The sequence below is a fragment of the Cutaneotrichosporon cavernicola genome (assembly GCF_030864355.1).
Source record: "Cutaneotrichosporon cavernicola HIS019 DNA, chromosome: 2".
Classification (NCBI taxonomy): domain Eukaryota; kingdom Fungi; phylum Basidiomycota; class Tremellomycetes; order Trichosporonales; family Trichosporonaceae; genus Cutaneotrichosporon; species Cutaneotrichosporon cavernicola.
Window position 1 is genome coordinate 433,437 of NC_083394.1, and position 16,303 is coordinate 449,739.

The 16,303-nt window shown below is 59.7% G+C and overlaps 8 protein-coding genes across 8 annotated transcripts; 4 read left to right on the plus strand and 4 right to left on the minus strand.

Moving 5' to 3' along the window:
- Positions 1-143: 143 nt before the first annotated feature.
- CcaverHIS019_0201700 (uncharacterized protein) lies at positions 144-1,715 on the plus strand (the record flags this gene model as incomplete). Its single annotated transcript, XM_060597152.1, has 1 exon — positions 144-1,715. The coding sequence occupies one exon, from the start codon at positions 144-146 to the stop codon at positions 1,713-1,715; it is 1,572 nt and encodes a 523-aa protein (XP_060454074.1).
- Positions 1,716-2,018: 303 nt separating this feature from the next.
- CcaverHIS019_0201710 (uncharacterized protein) lies at positions 2,019-2,978 on the plus strand (the record flags this gene model as incomplete). Its single annotated transcript, XM_060597153.1, has 1 exon — positions 2,019-2,978. One exon carries the CDS (start codon positions 2,019-2,021, stop codon positions 2,976-2,978), a length of 960 nt encoding a protein of 319 aa, XP_060454075.1.
- A 193-nt stretch (positions 2,979-3,171) lies between these two features.
- MSC7 (uncharacterized protein) lies at positions 3,172-5,236 on the minus strand (the record flags this gene model as incomplete). Its single annotated transcript, XM_060597154.1, has 4 exons — positions 3,172-3,463; positions 3,494-4,398; positions 4,430-4,885; positions 5,021-5,236. The coding sequence occupies 4 exons, from the start codon at positions 5,234-5,236 to the stop codon at positions 3,172-3,174; spliced, it is 1,869 nt and encodes a 622-aa protein (XP_060454076.1).
- A 217-nt stretch (positions 5,237-5,453) lies between these two features.
- CcaverHIS019_0201730 (uncharacterized protein) lies at positions 5,454-6,056 on the minus strand (the record flags this gene model as incomplete). Its single annotated transcript, XM_060597155.1, has 5 exons — positions 5,454-5,607; positions 5,724-5,754; positions 5,785-5,842; positions 5,881-5,977; positions 6,037-6,056. The coding sequence occupies 5 exons, from the start codon at positions 6,054-6,056 to the stop codon at positions 5,454-5,456; spliced, it is 360 nt and encodes a 119-aa protein (XP_060454077.1).
- A 714-nt stretch (positions 6,057-6,770) lies between these two features.
- On the plus strand, positions 6,771-8,683 carry CcaverHIS019_0201740 (uncharacterized protein; the record flags this gene model as incomplete). The annotated part of the gene is made up of 4 exons (XM_060597157.1): positions 6,771-6,819; positions 6,850-7,481; positions 7,540-8,505; positions 8,546-8,683. 4 exons carry the CDS (start codon positions 6,771-6,773, stop codon positions 8,681-8,683), a joined length of 1,785 nt encoding a protein of 594 aa, XP_060454078.1.
- Positions 8,684-8,902: 219 nt separating this feature from the next.
- On the minus strand, positions 8,903-10,548 carry PDB1 (uncharacterized protein; the record flags this gene model as incomplete). Its single annotated transcript, XM_060597158.1, has 6 exons — positions 8,903-9,400; positions 9,645-9,753; positions 9,871-10,018; positions 10,067-10,145; positions 10,179-10,331; positions 10,366-10,548. The coding sequence occupies 6 exons, from the start codon at positions 10,546-10,548 to the stop codon at positions 8,903-8,905; spliced, it is 1,170 nt and encodes a 389-aa protein (XP_060454079.1).
- Positions 10,549-11,118: 570 nt separating this feature from the next.
- CcaverHIS019_0201760 (uncharacterized protein) lies at positions 11,119-11,876 on the plus strand (the record flags this gene model as incomplete). Its single annotated transcript, XM_060597159.1, has 2 exons — positions 11,119-11,295; positions 11,523-11,876. The coding sequence occupies 2 exons, from the start codon at positions 11,119-11,121 to the stop codon at positions 11,874-11,876; spliced, it is 531 nt and encodes a 176-aa protein (XP_060454080.1).
- Positions 11,877-12,076: 200 nt separating this feature from the next.
- On the minus strand, positions 12,077-15,349 carry CcaverHIS019_0201770 (uncharacterized protein; the record flags this gene model as incomplete). The annotated part of the gene is made up of 3 exons (XM_060597160.1): positions 12,077-13,353; positions 13,390-15,141; positions 15,229-15,349. 3 exons carry the CDS (start codon positions 15,347-15,349, stop codon positions 12,077-12,079), a joined length of 3,150 nt encoding a protein of 1,049 aa, XP_060454081.1.
- Positions 15,350-16,303: the final 954 nt, after the last annotated feature.

Below are 16,303 nucleotides of genomic sequence, written 5' to 3' on the forward strand. Positions count from 1 at the left end.
ACTCCCGAATACCTGTTAGAGCGTGCGGATCCGTAGCTCGAAATCAGTAGACACCTTCCATCACCACCACGATTCCGCGAATACCTCCCGCCAGTGCTGGCGCGCGAGCGCCGGCGCTGAAGCCTGTTACCGTGAAGCCCGTCATGGCAATGAACGACGAGGGCGCAGGCATCCTCCCCACCGTTGAAGCTCCTATTATTCACAGCGTCCAGCGCACCGACGCCTTGGATGTGAAGACCAACGACCAGACCAATGGCCACAGCAATGGCAGCTCGCCTACCCCTCCAGCCACAACGCCCCCTCCAATTGAAAGCCTCACGCCCGGCACCCCTGATATGGCCAAGGTCGCCGCCCCCGCCCCCCACCGCCCCTCCCCCGGCTACACGCCCAGCGGCATCTCACCCACAGTTGCCATCGCAGCGAATGCACCCCGTCGCCCGTCGCCCTGGTACGAGATCACCCCACTCGCCGACTCGCCCCTCAGTCGCCAGGGAAGCATGCCCTCCCTCTCGCCGCCCTACACCCCGTCGCCACGGTACGACAGCGACGACAGCGTTGCTGGGAGCGTGACGTCTCAGGCGATGCGCGAGTGGGACCGCCTCGTCGCGACGCCAAACAACGATTACAAGCGCCACGCACTGGTACCCAGCGCGCGCGGGTTGCCTAAACTGGCGGCCGAGCGTGACCGTGAAGGCCACATCGAGTACAAGCTCAAGCTCATTGAGCCGAGTCCTGAGCGCCTGGCGAGACTGGTCACCCAGATGCTCTGGCGTCTCAAGCAGGGGCGAAACGAGGCGATCTATGAGCTCGGATTGGCTGATGACGGAACGGTTATTGGCCTCACGCGAGCTGAGATGGACGCAAGCCTGGCTACATTGGAGCGGATGGCCGCCGAGGTCGGTGCCACTGTCCTCGTCCTCAAGGAGATCGTGGTCGCCGCGCCACGGGAGCGCCGGCCCGATCTTGACGAGCACGGTCGCCCGCGGAAAGGAACGCGAGTGCTCGACGAGAAGAAGCGTAAGGGGCCCGAGCCGCCGCGTCTCGGCGCGCGCGCCATTATCTTTGGCGACGATGACGTCGACTCTGTCGACGACGAGGACGACACGACCGGCACGGACACTGGTGCCGAGGATGGCCAGCTCTTCCCCCTCGAGATGGAGTGCAAGAAGCCTCTTGGTCCGCTCGATGCCGAGGCCGCCGCGCGCGCCGAAGCCAAGCGTCGCAAGTCTGCTGCGCGGAGAGAGGCTCGTCGCCTCGACCTCCTCCGTGGCGATGGCACCGGCATTCCGTACGCTGAGCGCTCGCGATCGCCTGTCGCCGAGTTCATCGGGCACGCGCCGGCGCACGGCATCCCCGCTTTCCCCCAGGTCCCCGGCGCGAGCAGCCTGAGATTAGGCCGTCACAATATAGTGGGCAGCGCGGACGATGCGTTCCTCGATGGTCTCGTTCAGCCTCTTGACAACCTGAGTCTGAGCTTTGCCGACGTGCACTCTGCCGCTCCCAGCGCAGCCACATCGCCGACCAAGCCATGCCTGCTCGAAGCCGGCCTGCTCGACCCCGCCCTCTCCCCGCCAGGCGAGGAACTCGTCTGCGTCGAGGCGTTGGTCGTGCGGAAGCGTCACGGCGACGAGTGGGAGTATGATGGTGAGGGCGACGGTTGGGGCTTTGGCACCGGGAGTGACGAGGCCGACGCCGACGATGGGTGGGGCTTCTAGTTGTAGTCATACTCCGACTCATTGTAGATGCTGTGCTGTGCTCTGCATCCTGTTTGTGTTCCGCGATAACAGCACGAGAAGCGGAAGTCTGTTCCTGGCAACAAAGCCTCTGTGGGACCTGTTGTCTTGTCTTGGTTAACCCGCAGTCTGTGGTCAGCGATGCGGAATGATGAGTCCGGAATCTCACGTTATTACGTCACTTGTCTCATGGTTGCGTTGCGGTGATGTTGATGACTTAAGACGCCGCACATTATATAACCCGGCCGAACAATCAAGTCTCATGTTCCCATCCCCCAAACAACAATGAAAGCCGCCATTGTCGAATCCGAGGGCTCTGCCCCACAGTACGGCGACATTGCCGCACCCACTCCCACCGGCGACCAAGTCGTGGTCAACGTGACCGCAGCCGCCCTGTCCAACCTAACCAAAATGCGCGCTGCGGGGACCCATTACTCGGCCTCGACCCCGTTTCCCTTCGTGCCCGGTTTTGACGGTGTGGGCAAACACAATGGCGAGCGGGTTTACTTTGCTTTCCCAGACGGCCAGTACGGCGCGCTTGCCGAGCAGGCCCTGGTGAATCGCGCTTTCCTCCGTCCCATCCCCGCCGACCTCGACGACGCGACCGCCGCAGCCATCGCCAATCCGGGCATGTCGGCGTGGGCGTCGATGGTGCACCGCGCCCACCTGCAACCTGGCGAGACCGTCTTAGTCAACGGAGCGACTGGAACAGCAGGCCGGATCTGCGTGCAGCTAGCCAAGCTCCTTGGCGCCAGCAAGGTCATTGCGACCGCCCGCAACGTCAAGGAACTCGAACAAGTTAAAGCGCTCGGCGCCGACGTGGTTATTCCCTTGGATCTTCCTGGATCCGAAGACGCGTTCAAGGCCGCCATCGTGGCCGAGTACAAGAACGGAGTCGACGTCATCGTCGATTACCTCTACGGCCCCTCTGCTTCCATCATCCTCTCGGCTATTCCTGGAAATTTGGAGGACGGACACCGCGTCCGCTTTGTCAATGTCGGCACGTCTGGTGGAGTCAGCGAGATTCCCATTTCGGCGGCACTCCTCCGCTCGTCGGCGCTCGAGATGATGGGGTCGGGGCTTAGTTCTATCCCGACGTCGGTGCTCCTCGATTCTATTGAGGAGGTGTTCAAGATCGCAGGTAAGATCAAGCTCGCCGACGACGACGTCCAGCTGCCCCTGGCCGACATTTCCAAGGCTTGGGCGCAGAAGGGGGCCAAGCCGCGTATTGTTATTACCATGTAGGCTTGTAGGTCGTACTCATCCATAGAAGGATGTCAACGAGTGCCGAGGCCCTTTTCTCAGTTAGTTTGGACTCGAACTTTGCATGGTCAGGCCGCGTAGTCCAAGCACACTTGGTCACAATGAAGCCGTCCAAGCACACTTGGTCACAATGAAGCCGTCACGTCTCTAATCTACCATCTACGTCTACACCCACCTACGCCACCGCCATGCGGATCACGTCGAGCAGGCCCTTGACACGGGCCACGCCAGCGCCGTACGCAAAGAACACGAGGCCGCGGAGGAAGATCCACGGCTTGTCCCCAGCCGGGAGGGGGAAGTCGACCGGCGCAGGGATAGACGTGCGGATGAGCGAGAAGAAGCGGTCCTCGATCACGGCCTTGGGGTAACATAGGCCGCGGAGGCCCTCTGGGCCAGCAAAACGACCGTACCCGCTTGCTTTGACGCCGCCAAACGGCATGTCCTGGTTGAGGTAGAAGACGCCGAAGCTGGGTCAGCTACATCGGGAAGAGACTCACTCGTTGAGCGATACCATGCCGCACTGGAGCGACTGCGCAACGTGCATGCACTCCTTACGGCTGGCGCCGTACACGCTCCCGCCGAGGCCGAAGCGGCCCGCACGGAGCTTGGCCAGCGCCTCATCAATGTCATCGTACGGCACAACCGTCATGACTGGGGCAAAGAGCTCTTCGCGCGCAATTTCCATGTCGAGAGACACATCGGCAACCAGCGTCGGGGCAAAGTACGCACCCTGAGTCTTGTCGGGATGGATGTACTGCGCTCCACCGGCGAGGATGCGGGCGCCGCTAGCCTCTGCGTCCTTGACCAGTCGCTCGAGGCGCGCGATCGGCGCGTGCGAGATTAACGCGCCGACATCAGTTCCCACCCGAAGAGCCTTGACGCGCGGGAGGAGGAGGTCGATGAACTCTTCCTGCCTCACACGGGGGACGAGGAACAGTTCGACGCCGATACAGTTCTGGCCGGCGCTCTGGAACGCACCGCGCATCCATGTCGAGGCGAAGAACTTCATGTCTGCCGACGGAAGGATGAAGGCCGGGTCCTTGCCACCCAGCTCGATCGTCGTCCCGGCGAGAATGGAGGCCGCCGCGGCAGCGACTTTGCGGCCGACGGGCTCCGAGCCGATGAAAGTCACGTGCTTGATGGTCGGGTTGGTGGTGAGCGTCTCCGCGACAGACGGGAGGCAGACGGCGAGCTGGACAATGTCGGCATTATGTCCGCATGCGCGGAGACAGGCCTTGACGCCGCCAAGGAACCAGTCCGAGCTCCACGCGACCTGCTCCGAGCACTTGACGACGATGGCGTCGCCGGCCATGAGCGCGGCCAGGATTGGCGAGAGCGCGTTGTGGAACGAGTAGTTCCACGACACACAGGCCAGGACAGTACCGAGGGGTTCGTAGTGGACCTTACGTCAGACGATTCTCGACAAAGCTCACCTCGGAGATCTTGTGGGCGAGCAGGAGCGACAGCGCACGGCGTTCCGGCTTGAGCACCTTCTCGCCGTTCTTGACGAGCCAGTCGATCTTGGCCAGTGTCGTGAGGATCTCGCCAAAGACAGCATCCACGCGGGTCTTGCCCGTATCACGGCATGCGACGGCCACAATCGAGTCCATGTCGCGAAGGATCCATGCCTTGATGCTCCGTAGCACCGAGGCGCGCTGCGCAAATGTCGTGCGCGCCCATTTCGGCTGTGCAGCGTCCGCACGTGCCACCTGCCGGGCAATGTCGTCGGCACTGGGAAGGCGGCGCGTCTCAATGTGTTCGCCGGAGGAGGGGTCGTAGCAAGTGATGTACTCCCCGCTCGCGTTGGAGGGGAGGAGAGCGGGGTTGCGGGTGTGCGCAAAGAGGTCTGGATTGGGAATCACCTCGCCGTGCCAGGTCGAAGCAGCTTCCTGCCGTCAGCGATCCAGGTGTGAAGCAAGCTGTGATTGGCGAAAGTTGATGGGAAGATGGGTTGGCTTGTCCAGAGTCCTCCTTCAGAGCTCCCAGGCGCCGACGCCGCTCAGTGAGCCGACTCGGAGACGTACTTTGGGCATGGGGTAGACAAACTTGACGCGCTTGCGACCGCGACGCCAAGCCTTGAACTTGCCGTAATACTCTGGCGCCGTCCAGATAAAGGCGCCTACAACCAGTGCAGTCTTCCACGGCGTGTCGGGGGGATTGCACAGTGCGGCCCAGATCTGGCCGAGAGTGAGTGCCGAGAGCCAAGAGAGCCACGCGCGTGCGGCAGCTTCGAGCGACATTTCGACTTTGAATGAGCAAGAGTTACCAGTTAGTAGTGCGAGCGAGAAACCAAGTTGAACGCGCTCCGGCTGGCCGGATGACGCGACCCCAGGCACGGAGGAATGGGTCGGGTGAGAGATTCCGCTCTCAAGTCTCTTAACTTGCTTCTCATTCTCGGCAATCTCCTGCTTTTCCTGCTTCTAACAATGAATGCATGCTACTAAAAGCGAGTTAGGTCTACTTGCCGTCCAGGAAGGCGCGCCAGCGGGAATTGTCGAGCATCTCACCCTCGACGAGGCGGGCGGTCTCGTTGCCGCCCTCGAAGCGGATGATGGTGGGCAGGCCGGTAAGGTTCCACTGCACGCGCTCGGCACCGTTGGGCTTCTTCCACCTGGTGTGAGTGTGTGAGCGTGTGAGCGTGTGACAGGTTGAGAAGGAGGGGGAGGTTGAGGGCAAGGTGGTATTAGGTGGCCAAAGTGTGGGAAGGGGTCCAGGGTGGGCACTCACTCGTCGCGCTCGACCCAAATGATAGCGCAAGCTGCATCAGCGATATCTCACCTCGACTCACTAGGCTTGTCATCGGCATCAAACGCATCCTCCACGATCCCCTCGACGTCCCGGCAGTCCTGGCGTTAGCTGATCAGCTGATCCAATCAAAACGCACAGGACACCACATCTGCCCATTGACAATGTTCGAGTAGAAGAGGAGGAAGGTGCGCCCGGCCGTGGGGCCGCGAAGCGCGTTGATTGTGTGCGGGTATCTTGTATCAGCGTATGGCCCATGCCCGATCAAGCCCTAGTTGGTCACTCATTCACTCACGTTGACTTTAGGAGTGGCATTGGATCTTGGTGTTTGAGAATGGATAATGGGTGAATGATAATGATGGATGACGCGGATGACGCAGATTGAAAGCGGTCATGTCCGTGTTAATGTTAATCGAGCCTTGGTCTCTCAGGTCCCAAAAGTCTCCAAGATGGATATCCAAGAGACTCAACAGACTAAAAAGTCAAACTTGCGGAACTGGCTGATTGAAGGTACCCGATGCCTGCGCCCGCGCCCCGCTCCGCGCGCCACCACCCGCGCCACCATCCACATCCCTGCGCTCACCCCATTGCCCTCTCTCTAGCAGGCCGACCTGTGCGGGGAAGACCCTATCAGCGCCAAACCGGGCTAGCCACGAGCCGGACGGGGGTGGTGGTGTGAGTCACGCGGTTACCAAATGCTTCTCGAGGCCGAGCGGCCACCATGACTGGCCCTGGTGACCATCGCCCATCGCCCATCGCCCATGTGGTGCACCGCGCACATTTGGGATAAAGACGGCGTAAAGGAGCCTTGCCAGACTTGGACGACTCTCCACCCACTCACGCCCTTACATTTGTAATAGCCGCACAACAGGATATTGCGACAATCCGTTAGTTGTCTCACTTGCTTTGTTCCTCACACACATCGCGTCACAGCGTAGCGTACTCATCCCAGTCTGAGCGACAGCGGTGCGACTCATCAACGTCAACGTCTACGTCTACATCAACATCATCACAACGCGGACGGACGAGATGAGCACCAGCCCCGTCCCCCCGTGGGCCGAGGACGCCATCGAAGACTGTGCGTTTGATTTGGACACGCTGACCCAAGCCACGATGAACGCACAGCCGCTCGAAGTGTACATGTACTATGCTGCGATCGAGCGCGCCCGTGAAGACGCCGACACGCGACCCGTCCCCGACAGTCCAATCACGGTGCTGGTGAAGCGCGTGACGGGTCGGAAAACGCGGATAGTCTATCCCGACGGCCAGCCAAAGGACCAGTCCGGAGGGTGGTTGAGACGGAGACTGAGGAAGGCGGAACCGTCCCCAAGTCTGCCTGAGAGCGCAGTTGAGGAGAACAGAGACACGGATACCAAGGACATTGAGAACGTCAAAGCCGGGCCGGGACTGCTCGACGTCCTCTCCCCTCCAGAGAGGGCGAGCGCATACCGTCTCCTCCGCTCCGCCAGCTGGCAGTTGGTGTTCTTCCTCATCACAACAGACGTGTTGGGTTGGTATACTGCTCCAATGGCGTTTGCGCAGCTGGGATACGGGCCCGGCGTGCTCGTGTACACTTGTTTCTGGGCGCTGGCATTTGCGAGCGGTCAGATCCTGTGGCGCATGTACATGTCCCTCGACAGCGAGCAGTATCCCGTCAAGTGCTATGCCGACCTGGGCGAGCGGACGTACGGTCGGTTCGTGAGGCACGTCTTCAACGTCCTCCAGTCGCTGCAGTTGGTCGTAAGTCTTGATAAGTCTGCCACCCTTTCCCTTTCCTCCTCACCGTGCTGACTGGCAGTTCAACACGGCCATGCTTATTATCATGAGTGGACAGGGCCTCGCCGAGATCATCGACTGGAAGTTCTGCTACCTCGCCCTCAATGTCTTCTTCGCTCTGCTCGGTGCGATCTTGTCGCAATTCAAGACGATCCGCGGACTGGGCATCTTCACAGTCATTGGCACGGTGCTCAACGTCATCGTGATGGTGCTGACCATGGCCGGTGTCGCTCTCTTCGACCCTGTCCCGAGCCAGAGCGGACACTCGGACTTGAGCGAGCCCAAGATCGTTGGGGGGTGGACACCCTCCTACTCGAAGGGGTGGTACGAGCAAATCTCGGGGTGTATGTTGGCCGTGTTCGCTTACGGTGGCGCAATGATCTTTACAGAGTTCATGGCTGAGATGCGCCGACCAAGGGATTTCTGGAAAGCGGCGTTCGGAGCACAGTTCTTCTGCTACTCACTGTACATGCTGTTTGGGCTGTTCGTCTATTCGTTCCAGGGGCAATATACCAACATCCTCCCAACGGTCAATATCGACAGCATCCTCTTCCAGGGCCTCACCAATATCTTGGGCCTGATCTGTATCACCATCATCGCGGTCATGTACTCCCACATCGGGTGCAAGGTGTTCTATCGCAACGTCATGCGCGGATACTTCAAGGCGCCGTCGCTTACTTCAACCAAGAGCACGCTGTATTGGTCTGCAGTCGTGTGCGGATACTGGACGGTCGCTTGGGTCGTTGGAAGCGCCATCCCAAATATCACCGACCTCAACACCGTCGTTGGGGCGGCGTGTATCCTCCAGTTCACCTACACCTTCCCGTCGGCGCTGCTTGTTGGGCATTGGGTCCAGCGCGACGCGATCAAGGGCGACAATAAGTGGGAGCCAGGAATCGAGCCGTGGTCGAACCGCCTCGATAGCTGGCGCGACAAGAGCCGGTGGCGCCGCGGATTCAAGCCATACTGGTACGCCAAGGCTGCTCTTGTGAGTTACTGGAGTTGCTTCAAGTGCTGAGCTTACCCAGATGGTGTACGTGCTCTGCGCCCTTGCCACTTGTGGGCTGGGCATCTACTCGGGCGTCCAGAGTGCCAAGGAGAGCTTCCGCAGTGGGCGGACGACCAGCTTTTCCTGCCGCGCGCCCGGCCAGCCGGCGAACAAGTAGGAGTTGGACGGTACTTTTTAGTTTTTTACACTTTGGTTGTTCTTAGTTCTGTCCCTTGAGTTAATTGAGTTATGTCATTTAATGGACCCATGAAGGCTGCTTTGGTCATAATCTCTGGCTTACAGCTTAATACATCTCGTCAGCCCCGCCCCGCTAATCATACCATGCATACCAGTCGCACTGGCCTTCCCACGTCACTCTACCCTCAAGCTTACTAATCTAGGATCGGTACAGGTGACGCTTGACGGTCTGGGAAATGAGGTCGACGGTGGGGAATGCGAGCGTCTCCAGCGTCTCCGCGTAGGGGGTCGGCACGTCTGCGCCCGTGATACGCTCGGGCGCGGCGTCGAGGTAGTCGAACGCCGACGACTCGCACACCTGGGCAATGATCTCGGACCCAACGCCAAAGGCCGGGAAGCCGCCCTCGACGGTGATGAGGTGGTTAGTCTTCTTGATCGACGCGATGATGGTGTCAATGTCGAGAGGGCGGATCGAGCGGAGGTTGACGACCTCGACCTTGATGCCAGTCTCCTTCTCGAGGGCCTCGGCAGCCTGGATCGAGTCGCCGACCGCCTTGGAGTGCGCGACAATTGTCAGGTCCGTGCCCTCCTTCTCAACCTTGGCCTTGCCGATTGGGAGCGTAAAGTCGTCAGACATCTCCTCCTTGGTCATGGGGAACGACAGGCCGTAGAGGAGCTCGTTCTCGAGGAAACAGACCTGGTGTTAGATCGTGAGCTTGCCTGTGAGCATGCAGAGCAGGCAAGCCGCGAAGCGGCGGCGGGGCGCGGGACACGACTGCAAGTCCAATCCGCACGCTCGCTGGGCACGATCGCCGCAAACCCCCACACTGCCCATCGCCCAAAAGCCTCCAAAACGCGTCCAAAAACTGTCCAAAGTCTCCAACAGCCTTCAAAAGCCCTCCTCTTTGCCCAGCTTCGTCCCCGAGCGCAGGCCAACTCACCGGGTTGATATCGCGGATCGCCGACTTGAGGAGGCCCTTGGCGTCGGCGGCAGACCACGGCGACAACACCTTAAGGCCAGGGATTGAGCCGTACCAAGCGGCGTAACATCTGGTAAATGCGTCAGTACGGCTCCATCACAGGTCTCAACGCCTCCACCAACCCCCTACCCCTACGTCCCCAACCCCACAGTATGCAACTGCTGGAGGAGGCGCCAAGTCGACTTACTGCGAGTGCTGGGCAGCGACACCAGCAGCGGCACCATTGGGGCCACGGAACGTCACCGGGCAAGGCACGTTACCGCCCGACATGTAGTACGTCTTGCCGGCAGAGTTGACAATCTGGTCGATGGCCTGCATGGCAAAGTTCCAGGTCACTGGTGTTAGCCGCGGCATATCATCCGCCGGTGGGCTGTCCTACTCACTGAACTCGCAGACGGGCCGGAGGCCGGCGAACGCAGCGCCGACAGCAAGACCAGCAAAGCCCTGCTCGGTGATGGGGGTCTATTGTCAGTTTCATTCCGTATGGTCGCATACGTCAATCACGCGGTCCTCTCCAAACTTGTCCAGCAATCCCTTGGTGACCTTGTACGCGCCGTTGTATCGGGCAACCTCCTCGCCCATGACGAAGACTGTGGGGTCGCGGAGCATCTCCTCCTCCATAGCGGTGTTGAGGGCGTCACGGACCGTCTGAGGGTTAGAAGCCAGTGAAAGGAGGACGCACCATGGTCTGAGCGCCTTCGTCAGTGCTCGCCCCGCGACGGGGGATAAGGACAGAGGGAGCACGGGGAACACGGGCGAGCGGCGTGGTCTGTAGGGCCGCGCGCGCGGTGGTGGCGGCGAGGGGGCGCGCGGCCGTGGTGAGGCTGCGCGAGGAGAGGCGGGTGAGAGCGGCGCGGGTGGCCATGATGAAGGTAGTGATGGGAGGTTGGATGTGATGAAGAAGTTGAGAAGAGATGTGGAGACGGAGATGGGGATTGAGGAAGGGAGTCTAGTCTCAGGATGTGAGCGTGGTTAGAGAGCTGTTGGGGAGGGAGGTGGGGGGCAGCAGAAGGAGGAGGAAGGGAAGGTGGGACAGTCACCTATGCGGACCTTATTCCCCGCTTTTGGATTGTATAGCTGTAGAGTGGGCATCCGTCATTGTTTCCTCAGTAAATTGCGGCAGTTACGGCTGACGGCTTGCCGCCCCCACAAACTAACCACCACTGCCGCATTCCCCTTCTACCATTCCCTGGCCCAAACCAGCACTTGCCGCTCACTTTCAACCCCTTGTAATAGCAACTGCCGCAAATATTACCATAAAAATCAATACAAAATATATATCACAACTTATTACAAACCATTAAGTCCAGGCACCGTACCACGTGTTATAACGGGTCATGGCGGCAACGGCATCTCCGGTTTTGATATTTCGAATCTCAAACGTATAAACATTATCCAACTCGCACTTTCTTGGCCTTGTAACCTCCACCAAATAATGACCTCGTCCGACCACAACGCAACAACACTCACCGCCCACCTCGGCCCACTCCAGAGAGGACCCGCAGCTACGGCACTGCGCGACCTCGCACTCGCAGTGGGATGGTGCGACCTTTGTGTTCTCGAGCTCAAGGGGACAACGTGGAGTGTTCTTGTGGGACATAAGCGCAAGGAGGTGCGTTTGGATGAGAGAAAAGGCGAGGTCGGGATGTTAGGAGGTTGAGAGGTTGGGAGCAAGTGGTGGCAGGAGTGGGGGAGCAAGTCAAGTGATGCGGGGGAAGGCTGTGTTAGCGATGGGCAAGAACGAGTGGGCACAAGTGGATGACTCACTCGGCAAGGCTAACAGAGTGATACTCCTGAACCCGAACACAGCTCCCGCCTTGAGATTAGAGCTGATAGCAGGACCCGCTCCGCGCCGTCCTCCCCCTGCCTTTGCACACGAACGCCCTCCTCCCGTCCGAGCTCAAGGGCATCTTTGACGCACTCGCCAAGGTATCTATTGACGACCTTCCTCCTCCCATCACCGAATTTGCGCCGAGCGTCGATAGCTTGCGCAAGGCCTATTCGACCATGACAGGAACCGAAGCCGAAGAGGGCAGCCTCAGTGCCGTTGGCGAGGAGAAGGAGGCCCAAGCGGGTAAGGCAGAGTTCGACCCAGACACGCTCTACACTGCCATCATGTGCGCCGACTCGACCGTCGTGTACTACAAGCTCTCGCGGGGTATTCGCAAGCCCCACGACATTCCCGACGAGTAGGTACAGCGTCGCATCCCTGTCTCGGTTGTCCGCATCAGCATCGACATCAACACGCACATTTACACAGACCACGACTCGTACTCAACGCCGAGTACGCACGCATGCAACATCCACAATTGTAACTCTAGTACAATATGCATTAAGCCACCAAGAAGAAACGTCTACCGAATGCCAGGACAGATCCTGAGACCAACACAAACCTACAGCGTCAACACACTCTGCAGAACGCCCTTCTCCTCCGAGGACAGCGCGTCGACCATCTCGTGCATCCCGTTGGCGTTGGAAGTGTAGCACTGGCGCAGCGTGTCGGTAATGTGCGCGCCCATGTCAATCTGGGCCAGCGGGTCCGCCTTGAGGTCCTCGTCGTCGTCCTGCGCGTCGCTGGCGTTGGGTCCAGCGTCGAGCCAGTCACTGAGCAGCGCAAACTCGTCATCAGGTTCAGGGCCCGCGAGGAGGTCATCATCGTCCCACTCCTCGTCGCCATCGTCCTCGGGCACGTCGAGCCCCGTGGACTTGCTCTTGCCCTTGCCCTCGGCCTGCACGTCCTTGAGCAGCAGCTTGAGCGCCTTGACCGGGAACGTAACCTGCGAGTACGTGTTTGGCTCGGCTCTCGTGCGCGAGCGCGTCATTATGCGGTTACGGTTCGCATCCGTTATCAGCAGGTCGCCCTTGACGACCACGCGCGACACGGCCGACGAGCCCATAGTGAACAGCTTACACAGGCCCAGGTCGTTGACGCGGATGTTCCACGAGCCGGTGATCGTGTCGGCGACATCGCACCACTTTTGCAGGACGAGGTCGAGCGCTGGCACCGTCTCGCCCGGGCTGACATTGACGGGCTGGAACGACTGGAGCAGCTGTAGCACCTGCTCAGTGTACTCGGTGCCGAAAAGATAGGCGAAGGGGATGACCATGGAACTGACAAAGCTGTCCGTCTGCGCGGTGCCAAGCCGCGAAGCCATGGCGTTTAGCAAGTCGCCTAGGACGGGGGCGATCGCCGAGCCCGCCTTGCGGAAAAGGTGCATGACGAGGTCGCCGACGAAGAGGCCACCCGACTCGGAGAACGTTGGGGCTAAGAAGCGGCCCAGAAGCCCGAAGATGCGAGCGATGCCGTTCGTCCCGTCTGGTGCATGCCACTGGATGAGCTTGTTACAGTCCTTGCGGACAATGTACGTGAGGTGCAGCATGCCGCGCTGGATTACCTCCATGTCGTCGGTTTGCTCAAGGACCTTCATCACGGCGACTGTGACCGTCCCGATGTACTCGGGCTCGAGCGGGCCAGCGCGAGGCTTGACAATCGCGTTAGCGAGCTGGATCGCCTCGCCGGGAATGTGTAACGTATCCTCGTCGACTGGCTGAGTGATGAGCGTCGCGAGACGCGGCGAGAGGAAGTGTACGAGCGTCGACACGGCCGCGGCGCTCGGCGACGTCGCGATCGACTCGACGAGCTCCTCCGTGATGGCGGTGAAGATGGGGTCTGATGTCAGCTATCAGGCGGTCGAAAGCCGCGCACCAGTAGTGTTCTTCAGCCACTCATCGTAGACATGCTCGCAGATTGCGGTTGTGCTCTCGGCTGTGAGCGACGACTTGTCGAGCGACACGACCGAGTGGATTGTCTCCAGCACGAGGTAGAGAGTCTCGTGGGTCATGCCCCAGAGCACTGGTAACAGTAAAGACAGCACCTTGGGCGCCTGCGGGGCCATGATGGCGGCATCGACGTGGCGGCAGAAGTTGCGAATGGTCTTGACGGCCGAGATCTTGACGGGAATGGCAATGTTGTCTGAGCTGAGCGCCTCGACCGTTGCGTTGAGGTAATGCTGGGCTACATTGCCCGAGAGCTGGCTCGCGAACTGGGATGCAAACACAAAGGCGCGACCCTGCAGGAAAGGCGCGTCGGTCTGGACGAGGAGGCTGGGAATGACCTGGTCGAAGAAGTAAGCCAGGTCGAGGGTTGGCTGGCGGCCCTCGTCCCGGTCCTCCTCGAGGAGGTTGGTGAGGTCATCGGCAATGCCACCAAGGAGGCCGAGCATGGTCTCGAGTGGCTTCCACCAGTCGGCGTTACCGGAAGCGTGCGCAGCCGCGCTCTCCTGCACGCGGCGCTTGGCGATCTCGTTCACCACGAAGCCAACGGGTCGCGGCCACTTGTCGATCATCGAGCCCATCAGGTCGTGCCCTACGATGCGCAGTGAGTACTCAAAGTTGTCCTCGTCCTCGTCCTCGACGAATGCGTTCGCGTCCTCGAGCCACTCCTCCTCCTGTTGCCGCGTGACCTGTGTGTAGGTGAGTACGAGCCCGACAATCGTCTCCATGACAGCGGTTCCCCGGTCCTCAGCCGCATTCAAGAGGATGTCCTTGGCCTCCTTGGAGCGCACGGTAGGCTCGAGATACTCGAAGATGGAGGAAGCGAGGTCGTCGAGGTCCATCTTGACCTGGAAACTATCCTCGGGAAGGGGCGGGTCGGGACTCTCTGGGTCAGAGCTGATGTAGTAGCGGTTGAATGCTGGGAGGAGCGATGTGAGGTTGAGGATGGCGAGACGGAGGAAGGTGGGGATGTGCGAGGCGATATAGCGAGGGAATTTGGTCTGGAACTGGAGCAGCACGCGGAAGATGCGGATGCGCAGCGCAAGACTCTCCCAGCTAGCCTGCAAGTCGACAGCGGCGTCGACGCTCAGCAGCTGGGTGAACGCGTCAAACCACACGGGTGCCATGCCGTCCAGCGCCTGACGCACCGCTTTCGGGTGCTCGTCCTTGAGCATCTCGAGGAGCGTCACAATGTGCCTGTACACGGCGACGGTATCGGCGCGCGTGAGGAACGAGTGTGCGCCAGGGCTGCCCAACACGGCGAGGAGGGCTGGAACAAGGTCGCGAACGACGGGGACGAGCTGGTCCTCGCTCAGCTCGTTCTTTACAAACTCGGTGACAACGCGCATCGCGCCGTGCACGGCGTCAGGCGAGCCCGTCTGTAACATGCTCGTGAGCTCGGAGAGGAGGGATGGCCAGTCATCAGGCCAGTCAAATCTCGCAACTGTCGAGCATGCAAAGGCAGCCGCGGTGCGCACCTTGCGCTCACGGTCCGAGAGGGCGCGTAAGAGCATGGGCCGGATCAAGTCTTTGACCTCGGTCGGGGTCGCGGGTGGGTCAAAGGCATCACTCATGGCGCTCCAGTGTCTGTCGATGTACTTTTGGAGGAGGATACCGGCCGACTGGCGCTGTGGAAGAGCCACATTGTAGTCGGCGAGGATACGGGCCAAGCTCAGTCCACCCTCTGAATGTTAGCAACGGGGTTGGGTTGGTGGCGGGAGGAGGGGAAGACATGAGTGATGTGATCGAAGCAAGCAGAAGAAGGACACACCTAGGTGTTGGTAGAGGGTGGTGAGCTGATCCTCGGCAGCTCGACGAGTGTTCTCGTTGGGGTCGAGAGTGGCCTGTAAGCAAGCGATGACCTGGGCGTCGAGGTCCTGGCCGGAGGACATGGTTGTGAATGAAGTGATGGTAGAGTGTGCACGCCCATCAAACAAGTTGAGTGCGAAGCAGTACGGAGATCAGAAATTGTCCGCCTGTCAATACGTTACTTGAATTGTAATGGTCGCCAGTTCGATTCACGAGCAAGTCATATGAGTGGCATAACTAAATACTTTATGGTTTAGTCTGATACTCATCCTGGCAGCTGAAGATGAGTGACCAGCCAAACGTTGGCATCGACCACATGCACTCAGGGAGGGCGCGAGCGCGATCCCACCCCTCGCAACCTCCCCACACAAGATCGACACCCTAGTCAGCAAGGGCCCACTCCCCCTCGTGTCCTGTCCTTGGGGCAGCCGCTGACCGAGCCCAATGACTAGATTCAAGATCCCGACGATAGCTATCCGCTTTGTCTGTACCTATCGCTTCACAACGACCTGCCGTTCTTGAATGGCCATCAAGCAGGTCCAATTGCCCCACATCCGGCCGTGCCAATGCAATCCGATCCGGAGCTACATAGATTTGCTGACTGCTGCTGCTGCTGCTGTCTGCCGTTTGCATGTTAATCTTTCTCTTGTATAGAGTGTATGCGTGTTGAGCCCGTGGAGCCCGTGTAAAGCGACTTGAAAGCTAGAGAGGATGATAGAGTTTGAGTGTTGTACTATTATTTGTTGTTTTCCGCTTGACCACTTGGTGCCTTGCCCATCACACTTTGCACAATCACAACCCTCTCATCCCCTCACACATAGCGCGACGCATCATGTTCCAGCCAGCTGCTCAGCTGCTCAGTTTGTCTGTATTAGAGTATTACTAGCCATCAGGCTCCAGGACGTAAGCGACGGGCCCGAGTCACTGGACAATGGGCCAACATTATGGCTCACATTCCATTCCCTCTGAGCGATTTCTGGGGGAATTTGGCCATTCGCTCAAGTGGCGCTCACAGCATCTCTTGACCACTCAATTCC